Raw genomic sequence first — 12,722 nt, forward strand, 5'->3', positions numbered from 1 at the left:
AGTTTGTAAACGACAAGACAAATTGATGCCTTCAAATAGCCTACTTTATGCCCGGAGTTACCAAGATGGAAAGTTGTTTTTCCAATGTCAGGTCTAAAAGTGGAAAAGCATAGACGTAATGGGATATTTATTTTATTATAAAGAACTGATAATTACTCAAATATAGCTCAGTTTTGACAGCAATTATTTCATACTGTATAAAAATTATTTAAGAATAAATTTGCAAGACGTGATTCACTAAAAAAAAGTTTTTATTAAATGTAGCAAACTTACCGTAGTCCTCTCAGTTTACACTCCATGAGTCCGCCATGTTTTGTGTCGTTAACAAAAAAATTTCTACGACTTGCCCAGGTGTTGCTTTTTCGACTTGGGCTGCCCTAAAAGTCAATTTTTACAAAAGCAAATCGTTTTCCCGATTAGGACACGTGAAAACTACATTACCCACAATTCACTGCGGATTGTAAACAGGAAATATCTGTCTCGCGCCGGTGCTAGTAGGTTTGTGCTGTTGCAGTTGCAGCTAAATCTTTTATTTTATTTTTAATTGACGTTTGGGGTTTGCGCTTTGATTTAAGTGGACCTAAAGCTGAGAATTCATTATTTACTTTTTATTTTTTATTTTTTTTAGTCTTACGTGTGTGTTAAAATAACTCTTTTATGAGCGGTGTTTATGACGCTCAGTGTATTTGATGTGTTGAGCGGCGACGTGATTCGTTTCAGTTATCAAGAAACCAGTCACTTTAATGGTGAAGGAAGCAGCTAAAGACGACGGTATCAAAGCACAGTCAATAAAACACCAAGCCGTCAAACACAACACTATAGTTTGTTGTGTTTATGACATGGACATGCTCACAGGAGAGTGGTTACCAATGGAGACAGGAGACGCTATCTACTCTCAGTCCTGAACGCTACAAGGCATATTCAACATGGTGAGGAAACACTTGGCACTGGTATCAAATGTTCATAATGAATTGTGTTTGTTCAAGGTTTTTAGAAAGAGTTAAATGTATATTTTCACATCTACTTATGTCACTTTTCTTCTCCACCAAAGTAGTTACACCCATAAGCTGCCTTTCTTTCTCCCAGTAGCAAGGACTTTAAGCCCAAATGTCCCTTTATTCAGTGTTGTATTTCCAGCCTGAATGCCTTATTTTTTTCTTTCCCAAGCACTGTTCCCAGTTTGAATTACTGGGCGTATTGGTGAATGGCGACACTGAGCCAGTGTTCCTCGTTTGTTATATTTCAGCAAAGTATGGAAACACATGGAGACAGTCACACTACTGCTCTGTCATCTTCTGAAAGCTGTATATACTTGACTTATCAGAAATATTCAGCCCCAAAGATTCTGCACTTTCAGATCAGTACGCTCAGAGCAGGAATCCTATGGGGAGGGGGGTGTAAGCTCTGTGAGTACCCCCAAAAGACCCCAGTGACGGGACGTTTGATGGAAATGTGGCTATTTCTGCAAAACAAATAGCTAACTGTAATAAAATGTTTTTCACAGGCAACAAAGCCAAGGAGCAAACCATCCAAAAGTAAGTTGCTCATGTGTTATTTTGAATGTATAATGTCTTCATATTTACTTAATCGTGTCACAATGTGTGCAGCATTGTCAACTGAAAAGCATAAGCAGTCACGTCTCAGAGTTGGTAGCAATAGAACCAGATGAATTGAAACAAGCTGTCTCGTCCTCACGTATTCCCAAGGTTCGTTTGGAGATGATGATTTGCTCGACAGCTTATTTGATGACACAAGTAAGTGATGCATTCGTTTGAGTCTAATTGTTTTCTCATCATCACTGTGAAAGTTTCATGTATAATCATATTATGTCTCATGGCTGATCCTTCTAGAACATCAAGTCAGGGGGAGAGCACCTCGCAGTGGACCGCTGGTTCGGTTAGTTTGAGGAATTTAACTGTTAGATTCCTAAAATTTGAACTTGTGCTGTTTGTGAGTTACATTTTTTTTTTTCTCCCCCTCCAGCTCTTCTGCTACTGACAACATCTTCAGTATGCTCACAGAGGAGGCGAAGAGGGATGGCGGGGGGTCTGAGGTACGAGGATGAAATGCAAAATGTGTTGCACATATACACACCTTCACAGTTATATACTTACTATATATTATATATATATGTGTTGCACACATACACACCTTCACAGTTATATACTTATATTTCTGTTCATTGTCTGTTCTCTATCAAAGGATTCTGATGTCTCCGCAGCAGATCCAAATGACATACTGAAGAATATGAAGGTAAGACATTAATAACTGTGGAAATGTGGAGACTATGTGTAGCCTTTAGTCGTCTGTGAATGATCTGAGGTCCATTCACATTTCTCTGTATTGTTTTTTGTCTGGTTTCCTTGGAACAGGACATGGATGATATGGATGCTGAGCTTTTTGGATCAAAGAAAAACCAGAGTTCAGCTCCTGCTCCAGCGATGTCGTCTGATAACAAAGGGACAAAGAAAGACTCTGCTACGTCAGAAACTAACCTTAAACCAGAGGAATCAGGTATTTACAAAAAACAACACATTATTAGCTTTGCATTTTTGCCGGCACTAACGCAAGAGCAACAACCGAAGAGAGCTGTTTCTCATTCTTTTGATCCGCTCAGGTGATCCCACAAGGGCAAAGAATCCAAACTCTACTCCTGCTTTGACCACCACACAAAACTACAAGAAGTTCACCTTCTCTGGTGAGTGTGCCTCCCTCTCACATTCACTTCTGAAGCTGAGCAGAAAGTTTATTACTGATAGGTTTTGTTTCTTATTTTTTTTACGGCAATTGTTTAGACACTGGAGGTGATGATAAACGTCTTGTTCAGACAACTCAAAATGAAGGTATATGCCCACCAGGGGGCTGCAGGACACACTACAGGAATCACTGCAGTACCCCTCTCATAATGACCTTACTTGTCTGTGCTGCTGCCACACCCAAATTTCCCCTCTGGGGATCAATAAAGTACTATCCTATCCTATCCTGTAATAGGGATATGTTGGTGTCCTGCTTCAGCTCTAAATGAATGATCATTTGAACATGTGTGTCTCCATTGTTTGTGATGTCTCAAAAATGCCCAAGAGTTAAGAATGGAACTTTCCCCTACAGATGAAGATGACCCCCTGGCTGATCTACTTGATGACCTGCTTCCAGATGATACCAAGCCCAAATATAAATCCAACATTCAAAGGTCCAAACCTGAAAAGTCTGCGGCCTCTCCTTCAGCATCCCCCGTCCTGGAGCCTGAAACACGTGAGCCTTTAATGACCTGCGGTAGTTTGTACTTCAACTTCAAATCCTCCTTAAGCCCTAAATATAATTGTGTATGCTTTGTTTCTCAGCTAAGGCAGCAAAGAAACCTGCAGATCTTACATTTGATGATGATAAGGACGACCTGTTGGATGCACTCGGACTTGACAGCGATGAAAACAATCCTAAGAAAAAAGAGAGCGTTCTTTGGCCCAACAAGGAAAGGTAACAGCTCGGTTTTCTCTCCCTCTGTCTCACTTTTTTGTTGTCCTTATTTATAGCGCTCAATGATAAATAATTACTGCCTAAGTGCGTACGGGTGCATCTTTCTCTGTCTGGCACTTCTACTTTGTATTCCCCGTATTTTTAAAACATGTCTTAACTGTCTAAGGACTGAGCCGTCTCCAAGAGCTCGTACGAGACTTGACGAGATTCTGCAGAGTTTGACTTCACCTCGTCTCCTCGAACGACCTCCAACCGGTGAGATGAGGGACCAGGCACCGTCTCAAGAGGAGCAACAGCAGGAGAAGACCTCTGGTGGGAAAGGTAATAGCATAATGGTTAGCACAAGTGTGTGCAGGTAATTGTGTAAAATCAATAACAAATATTAAAGGCTGAATGTGTTCCCATTTCTCAGAGCCACTTTTAGAAGATGACCTCACATTCGGCTCCTATCAGCCCACTATGGTGTCCACACCTGAAGGACGCCACTCCCGCAGACAGTCTGTCAGGTTTGTGTGAAGGACACTGTAGGTCTTTTGTAGGTTTTTCTTTTTAACCTGCCGTGATTATCTGAACATTAGTTTTTCCTCGTCATCAGATTTTCCACTGAGGATGTGAGCATGTCTACCTCGGAGAAGAAACCGAAACAAACGACCACCTCCTCTAGACATCGCAACTCAGCCGACTGGCTAGGCCTCAAGACAGACGTCGACCAATCGTTTCTAAAGGGCGATGCCAAAGAGACCACCACGACTACAAAGGCCCCTTCATCTCCTGTAACAGAGAGAAGATCCTCAGTGAGTAGTAGTCCTGTCCCATCTGCTGCTAGATTGGCTGCAGCCTCCCCGATCCTAGCCGATGGTGTCCCCAAACAAACCAAGCTGGACGCCTCTAAAAGCGAGAAGAGGGGAGAAGAGGAGGAGGAGGAGGATGACTGGCTAGCCGGAGCGCTGAGCAGGAGGAAGGCTCGGTCAGGGTTTAACTCTGATGCAAAAGCAGCCAAGCAGGAAGACTCTCCAAGCCCAGAAGAAGTAGTGGATCAGGAGTCAGATTTAAGGTACTGTGTAAGCTAACTCGAAAAAAAAGCTGCTAGAAGCTTGTTTGTATGTACTGAATGATGAACTGCTTTTGTTTTCAGCCAACAACCCACTACACAAGCTCCTGCAGGCAAAGAGGACACTCTTCCATCCGTCAAAGAACCAAGGTAACACATGTGCTTTTTGAATCATTCTAACTCATGTATGGAAGTGGCAGTGTTTTGCTACTTTGCAGTTTTTTTTGATATATTTCCTTTTCTTTTGTGCAGAAATACTTTCCTTACACAGTCCAGCCCTTCTGCTAATGTCGCTCCTGTTGAAGAGAAGAGGACCAAACAAGGTATTTTCCTCTGTTGCACAGTGACCCACCATTCAACACCTCTTCAATAAGAGAGGGATACAATATCGATTCCAACACTATTACCATTTGTAAAGATGAATGATGTCTGATGAAGTGAATATATTTAAGTAGAAATGAGGGTCACTTAGCACCACTATGGCTCTGTGATATTACTGAGAACTAGCTGCTTTATTCCTAAAAAAACATAATTATTATACATTCTAACCTATTTTAGTGTGGACTCTGTCTGCCCAGCTGTGATAATCTGCTCCATGTGCTGCAGGCAGTAAAAAGAGTATTGTAATGCATTGATTAAAAGTGCACCCTGCTGGACGAACAAAATATTGAATCCATTTCTAAAGCACCCTGAGTATGTTTTTTACTGTACCAAAAACCCTGTGGGCAGATTAAGTATAATAGCAGTCTGTAAAACTTTTTCATACAAATCGTCCGTTACTGAAAATGCTGCATTTCCCTCTTACTTTTGTCGCCTCATAAGAAAAGAAATCCAACAAGAAGCTTCTGCAGTTTCTGTTTCTCTTCCACTGTGCAGGTAGCCGCATGAGCAGAAAGTCGGCGATGCATGCGTAGCTAGCTCATTCAGCAAGTAAGATGGCAGAGAGAGCACCATAACATAACCCAACACTGTCTGTAAAAGGCCAGTACCTGTTGGCTAATATCGGCCAACCTATATACCGGTCCAATAATATCGTCTTACCCATGTATCTGTCAGGCTCCCTTCTAAAGCCTAATTTACAAAGTGCACATCCTTGTATTACTACAAAATCATAATCTTAGGGAATAACCAACTTGCATTCTAATCTTCCTTTTGCACAGATAGCATTCCTCCTACACCACCACCCCCCTCTATAGTTACAGAGTATGCACCCGCCATCCAGCCTAACCTGCCCTGCACCCTACCACCTTCCTCTTCATCTCCTCTCCACCATGTACAAACTCTTAGTTCCTCTCATCCCTCAGATTCTCCTCCTCAGGCTGCTAGCAGCGTTAGCCACACTGAACCACAGCCTCAGTCCCACCCCCACCACTTAATACCGTCTGATGAAGGATCTGCTGTGCCTCGGGTGCCCGGTCAGGCTCTGAATGAAGCCCCTCAACAGCCTCCAGTGCTCCCACACATGTCCCCTGTACTGACAGACAGCCTGCAGCAGCTGCTTCTACAATCACATGTATGGAAAACTCAATGCCTACTTCTACTCACAGATAACTTCAAAATGCAAGAAAAGTATTGGTGACCTGGTTTGATCTCGGTGTGCGTACTCCTCTTCTGCAGTTGCTCAGTCTGGGAGGATTTGTGGAGGCAGCGTCTCCGCAGAGAGGTCTCGAGAAAGAGAAGCAACCTGTTGAATATCAAGCTTTACAGGCTCGCATCATCCAGCTGGAGGGACAGGTGTGTTGAATCTGTTGTAGCGATCAGGGAGAAACACATGAACTGTGGAAATAGTCTACCCTTCATTACTAGCACAGCTTGAAACTTGTTTGTTTTGTCATCCAGGTTAAGAAACTGAAGTTGGAGTGTGACCAGAGCAAATCGTTGCTGGAGCTCATGGACACTGCACACAAGTAGTTAATTTCCCTCATCCAGATATGTCATGCATATTTCCCTGTCCTCGTCACAGCTTCCATGTGCCTGTATGCTGACGACAGAATGTGACTTTTATTTCCTGTGCCTGGCCCAGGGCTCATGTGAAGCGGCTTGAAGAAATGGCAGCCCAGAGGGAATCGCAAGCGCGACAGGAGTGCGACGACATGATGGAGCGCCTGGCCGCTGTTACGCGGTCAGGAGAGCAGGAGCACTCGGAGCTGCAGGCTCAGTACCAGCGCAAACTGACCCAGGCCCTGCAAGAGAGAGACCGAGAGGTGGAGAGACTCAGAGACCTCCAGAGGTAAACAAGGCCTTTAAATATCCCATGAGAAACTGCAACTAAGGAGATCTCTCCCTGCTTTCTTTTAACAGTCAAATGTATCACTCCCTATCATTACATTGGAAAATGTTTGTATTTTAAGGGATGTTTCTTCAGCATGCTGATAATCACTTTATTTGACCCCCAACTCTAGTTTTAGCTGTTAAAATAAAAACAATCTAGAATCAATCAATCTTCCTCCTTATGGTCTTGTTTGCATGTGTAGGATAACTCTGTATAAAAACTGAGCAGGCCTTCAGTAACGTTTATCATATTTTATAATGGATGACTGAAAGTTAACCCCACTTCTGTCCTGCTTTGTCGTCAAGGAAGTCTATCTTAGAGATGAAGAAAGACCACGAGGACCAGGTCCGGAGGCTGAAGAAACTAAAGGACGAGGAGGTTGATGCAGTGACGAGTGCAACTTCTCAGACCAGGTACCATGTTGTTTAAACCACATCAGTCCTAACTATGAGCTGTGTCTGACCACGCCCCTCTCCGGAAGAGGATTGCAAGGCAGAACAAACACCTAGCTGTGTGAGTGTCAGCCACCTGGGGGAGGGGTTACTGCCCCTTGTGATGTCATGAAGGGAACATCTTAATTAGTCATATTTAAGGGGTTTGTAGACAGACTAGGGACACAGATTAGTGTTAGAAACACATGGTAAAGTGTGTTTTGCATAATATGTGACATTTCAAATCAGAGCTTTCATAACAGTCTGCAGCCTGTCAACTTAAAAAAAAAGTTCAACAAGGGAATTTGAAATAATGCTGTTAAATTGAAAATGATTAAAGGTATATAAAAGTGACTTTCCCTCCCCCCCTTAAAACATCTTTCTAAGTAATACCCTTTTTGTCAATAAGATTGCCACACGAGCCGTGGAGGCCAGGACTTCAGACATTTTTGTCAAATCCATCACTGTGTCTGTGTCTTTCTTCCAGGTCTCTCATGGGGGTGATCGAGCAGATGGAGCAGTTCTCCTCTCGGCTCGGAGATCTTTCTTCTCGAGTGGAGAGCACTCATGAACACACGGCTCAGTGCCTGGAGCAGGGGGTGCGGCACAGAGACGAGCAGTTTCGAAGTACCTCAGACACACACACACACACACACACACACACACACACACACACACACACACACACACAATTTGTGAAGAAGAAGGTTAAGGTCATTCTCTGAATGTGCATTTCAGCGATGCAGGACCGTCTGACTCAGAAGCAGAAAGCTATGGAGGAGGAGAGAGCGTACCTCAAAGAAATCATTTCCAGGATGGACACGCAGATCAATGAGCAGCAGAGACAGCTGGAGAAGGTCAAGTGAAAGCAGTCAAAGAAAAAAAACACACTTTTTTTTGAGGATAACTGAATTCCAAAACAAGTACATACCAAAGTGTTTATATAAGTGGACTCAGCCTGTTGGTTTCAAAAGCACAGCCAATGCAGATCTTGCTTTGTTTGATATGGCCATTGTATGAAACCAGATGAGAAAACACCACAACAACCCTGTTTACTTTTTTCATAAAGGGTTCAGGGTAAAGGGTTTTCTTCTTGAAATCAGCTTGATGATTATTTTATTAATTATGGGTCAATGTAGAGAAAACCCCAGAAACAAGCAGGCTTGACTTTAGGACAGGGATACATGATAGGAGAGTTGCTACCACCATGCCCTGCCCACCAGGGTCCAAAAGCAACACTTCATATCCATCTTGTAACCTAAATGTTGTCACATCTGGTTCCAAAATCGAGATCGCAACTGAAAAAACTAAAAACCAAAGGCTTTAAAACCACTGGACGACGTCGCAGTGCTGCCTTCATTTCTAATATACAGTCTAAGAAATCAAAACTGATATTTTTCCCCTTTTTTTGTCTGCCTCAGGAGCGCTGGAAACTGACAGCAGAGCAGGCCAAAGCAGAGTCTACCCAGAGAGGCCTGGAGGACGAGCGGCGTTCCGTCAGCATGCAGATCAACATGGAGAGAGAGGAGCTGGAAAGAGCTAAGGTGAGGCTCATTAACATGCACACCAGAGGTTTTCATTAGAACGATTAATCGGCCAGCCGATAATATCGGTTGGGCTCTAATAAACCTTATACAGCGACTATGGGTCACCTTTATCGTAATGGAGGACAGTGGACATTGAAGGAAACCAGGAGAGAATGGGGAATGACGAGGGAAATAGTGTTGGACGGCTCGGAGTTGAACCTGGGCCGCCCACTTTGAGGACTATTGCCTTTGTACATGTGGCGTAACATAATCGCTAGGCTATCTGGTGCACCGGTTTGTTTTACCCCTCGCTTGCCTGTCTCTGTGTGCGTCAGAGCGCCCTACTGGAGGAGCAGAAGTCAGTGATGCAGCACTGTGCAGAGGAGAGGAGGAAGCTGGCGGCTGAGTGGGCTCATTTCCACACACTGGAGAAGCAGAGACACGAGAGGGCCGAACGGGAGGTCAGCAGCCTCCTGGAGAAGAGAGAGGACTCCATCATCGGTCTGGCACAGGTGAGCCAGAGTGGAGGAAAGAAGAGCATCCCTTTTTTTTTTCAATACTTTAAATGTCATATATTATTATTCTTTTCAACAAGTATAAATAAGTCTCAGAACTCCCCAAACATGTCTGAAGTTTTTTTCTTAAAATCCACTCTCATTCCATATTTGATCATGCCTATAAACCCCTTTATTCCAGCCCTGCTCAGAACAGGCTCTTTCTGTGTCTGTAGCTTTAAATGCAGGTGAGCTGTGTTCGCCCACGCCCCTCTGGAAGGGCTACGTTTATGTTTACCAAGACTTTTAAAAAATATTATTTCCAAAGTGAAAGAGATATCGGGTCCCTGCTCTGTGTGACACAGTAATCTCACTCTCTTTCTGTTGCAGGAACAAGCTGACCTAAAGCTTCATACGGCAGAGCTGAAACATAAACAGATGGCTTTGGCACAAGAGAAAGAGACTCTGGAGAAACTGAGAGAAGAGATCGACATGGAGAAAGAGAGAATTAGCAGCACTGCATTGAGACTCAAGACACGAGCCCAAGAGGTGGAGGCCTTTAGCAAGGTAAATTCACACAACACAGACCCCCCCCCCCCCCCTCCTTATGTAGTGAATATTTAACTTGTTATACTTTTCTTATCACCAAACTTCATCTTTCTATTTAGCTTGCAGCAGACAAGCAGGAGAAGGGAGAACGAGCGCTGCAGGAGGCAAAGCGTATCGAGGCTGAGCACGGGGCAAGGCTGAGAAATCTCCACGCGCAGACAGAGCGGCTGAGGCAGCAAGAGCAACGAATGCTTCAGGTTTGTCACCACAACACATCTCTTAAAAAAATGTAACCAACACATGAAGGGTTATGTGTGGCCTCATCCAAACACTATGCATGCAGGAGCGAATGAGGTTAAGTCATCTGCAGAAGGATTCCGAGAATTCCGTAAACCACTTACCACAAATGATTCAAACAATTTTACCAGGTGAGTTTAACGCTGCTTTTTGAAAACATGAAGTCACAAACCCATGAAATATTCCGGATAAAAAAAAGGGGTTTTATTCTTTATTGCAGATGCAGGTTCATTCATGCCAAACCCTGAGCTGACATCAACGGTGAATATTCCCCCTCCGACTTCGTTGGCCGACTCTCAGGCCTCAGCTCTTCAGGCTAGTCTGGCTCTATGGAGGTACAGCGCAGAAAAGGTAAAAAAACACTTTGCCGTTTAAATAAAGAGAGAATGTATTTACACAATGCAACACTGCAAAAAAGAAAAGTACAAAAGGGGTGTGGCATATAATGGATACAGCATGTTTTTGTGCATTAGACATTAGAACAAAAGCCAATGATCACTTACAAATTTTCCTTACGTTGTTACTAGGGAACTATTAAGTGCTCATGTCTCTGATGTCATTACAAGCACTGGTCTGTTTTTCCCCATCTGATCTTCTAATTTCTAGTCAAGTTGTTAGGTGTACTACATTCACCTCTGGTAAATTATCCAAATTAAAAGTACATTTAATCTTAGTTTCAGGTGCCGTCATATCAGGGCATCTTGGCGGGATGATTAACAATCCACTGTAGAACAGTAGGTCTAATTAACTTCTGTAAAGATCTTTTTCAAACTTCCTTCATGTATACAAACATCAGCAAGGGAAGATTTTCATCAAACCCAAAAATTATTCAGACACATTTAATTTTGACTTTAGGCTTTTAATCACAACAACTTGCACACATTTGACAACAGTTGCTACAATAATAGCTTCTATTTTGAACTTTTGTTTCCTGAACACAGGACCGGGAATTCCTGGCTGAAGAGCAGATCTTCTTGGACAATTTGAAAAAGAAGTCTAACAGGTCACTTTAACACAGATTGACTTTTTTTTTTTAAATCCTAACAGTATTAATTCCTGAGGGGGAACTTAACTCCTTTAAAAACGATAAACTCATTAGCATTAAGCTTTGTATTGTTTCATCATCTGTCATCCACATGAGCCAACAAGACACTTACTGCCTCCTTTCTGTCAAGAAGACACCACCTTCAAAATGTTTTTCACATTACTACAAATATGAGCTGATGTCAATACAGATTCATGTTTCAATAAGTATCCCTTAATATTAAACATGTTTTCCTACAAATTCATCTTATATCATTTTTCAAAGTTGGACCTCTGCTTCAATCCACAGCTTTGGTTTCATCTGCAACAACAACAAAAATAATGATATTAAGATTTTTAATTTAACACTTTATTTCAGTCAAGATTTACTGCTCTCTTCTGTCACGTCAAGCCTCAGGTTACCATTGACTCAACACCAAGTTTCAGACAGGGATAACTTGTTTCATCATCGGCTTAACATGAGCGAGTCTCAAAATCATTTACCTTTCCAACCTTCAGAACCAACATCTTCCGCCTCAGTCGTCCACAGACAGTCAGACCTGCGTAGAGAAATTTACATCAGAATTATCACATATTCAATCTCCGCAAGGTAAAAATGAAAACGTTTGAAACATTTCTCAGAACAGCTATTTCCATCGTCAGTTATCGCATCAGACGGCACTTCCTATGCAGCAGTTTTCATCACTGATTCAGTTGAAATCTTAACATGCAGCAGAGCAGCACACACACACACACCTGTTTCCACTGTAATCCCATCCACCGTTTAGCAGTTCACTTTAAGTGGGACTGAAGAACCACGGCCCTGTAAGAACACGATTCATTAATGGTAATTCTCAGAACAGCAATTGACAACACAAAGGAGTCTGCAGGAAGTCAGATACCATTGATTTCCACACTGATTTATTCAGACAGGGATAACAAGATCATCATGTATGCTGCATCTTACAGTAATACAACTCATTTACAGTCACTTACCTTTCATTGGAGTTAAATTCCAGACATTTTGGAGAAGAGAAGAACCTCATTTCACCTTCACCAACAGCTGCCTGTCAAGTAAATAAAAAAGAAACAATGAGAAACCACATCTTAGAGATTAATCCAATGATACCATGAATAAATTAGTAAGGGGAGACCACGTGTTTCTCTTTGAATATGAAACAAAAATTGCATGCATGTGGTCGTATACGGCAATGTGCTTAAAATACTATTATCAGGTTGCTCTAAATCAACTTCTTTAAAACAGGATGTGCAACTTTTTTTCCCCTACATCCTCGGCCAACACGTGTTAGTCAAAATTCAGGGTTGCTAACTCGACGGCAAACACTTCCACACACGTTATTATCCTTAACTATGCATAATAATAATAATAAATAATTACCTCTTCACGGCGGCTCCAATGTAGAAAGGTTCATATTCAGACAGAAATATATCACGACGTTTGAAAACAGCATGTTAAGAGTTGAGGCCTCGCAGCTGGTGACCGTCCACGATGCTGCCAGAGCTGAAAGAGACTGAGCGCTGTTTGTTCTTCTTGTTTTATGTGTTGCTGGTTAGAAAACAAGCATGGCGGTGCATTACTGCCAC

General features: G+C 42.5%; 1 protein-coding gene, 1 long non-coding RNA gene and 2 other non-coding genes across 4 annotated transcripts; 1 reads left to right on the plus strand and 3 right to left on the minus strand.

Annotated features, from left to right (window-relative positions):
* Positions 1–474: 474 nt before the first annotated feature.
* Positions 475–11,178, plus strand: LOC109996505 (fas-binding factor 1 homolog). The gene is made up of 30 exons (XM_029280550.2): positions 475–929; positions 1,505–1,535; positions 1,707–1,754; positions 1,851–1,896; positions 1,984–2,053; positions 2,203–2,253; positions 2,373–2,514; positions 2,618–2,698; positions 2,796–2,843; positions 3,109–3,252; positions 3,342–3,474; positions 3,641–3,795; positions 3,887–3,980; positions 4,070–4,528; positions 4,610–4,675; positions 4,778–4,848; positions 5,830–6,038; positions 6,143–6,259; positions 6,365–6,432; positions 6,549–6,755; positions 7,103–7,210; positions 7,716–7,855; positions 7,967–8,085; positions 8,650–8,772; positions 9,090–9,266; positions 9,639–9,815; positions 9,917–10,054; positions 10,141–10,225; positions 10,315–10,445; positions 11,036–11,178. The coding sequence occupies exons 1-30, from the start codon at positions 927–929 to the stop codon at positions 11,105–11,107; spliced, it is 3,513 nt and encodes a 1,170-aa protein (XP_029136383.2). The 5' UTR covers positions 475–926; the 3' UTR covers positions 11,108–11,178.
* Positions 10,933–12,665, minus strand: LOC109996497 (uncharacterized). The gene is made up of 5 exons (XR_002278506.3): positions 12,517–12,665; positions 12,114–12,184; positions 11,874–11,940; positions 11,622–11,677; positions 10,933–11,439 (listed from the first exon to the last, which is right to left on the minus strand). It is a non-coding gene; the product is annotated as an uncharacterized lncRNA (long non-coding RNA).
* LOC114921127 (small nucleolar RNA R38) lies at positions 11,525–11,595 on the minus strand. The gene has a single exon (XR_003809424.2). It is a non-coding gene; the product is annotated as a small nucleolar RNA R38 (small nucleolar RNA).
* On the minus strand, positions 11,754–11,827 carry LOC114921128 (small nucleolar RNA SNORD49). Its single transcript, XR_003809425.1, has one exon. It is a non-coding gene; the product is annotated as a small nucleolar RNA SNORD49 (small nucleolar RNA).
* Positions 12,666–12,722: the final 57 nt, after the last annotated feature.

Source organism: Labrus bergylta, chromosome 16, assembly GCF_963930695.1.
Source record: "Labrus bergylta chromosome 16, fLabBer1.1, whole genome shotgun sequence".
Lineage (NCBI taxonomy): Eukaryota > Metazoa > Chordata > Actinopteri > Labriformes > Labridae > Labrus > Labrus bergylta.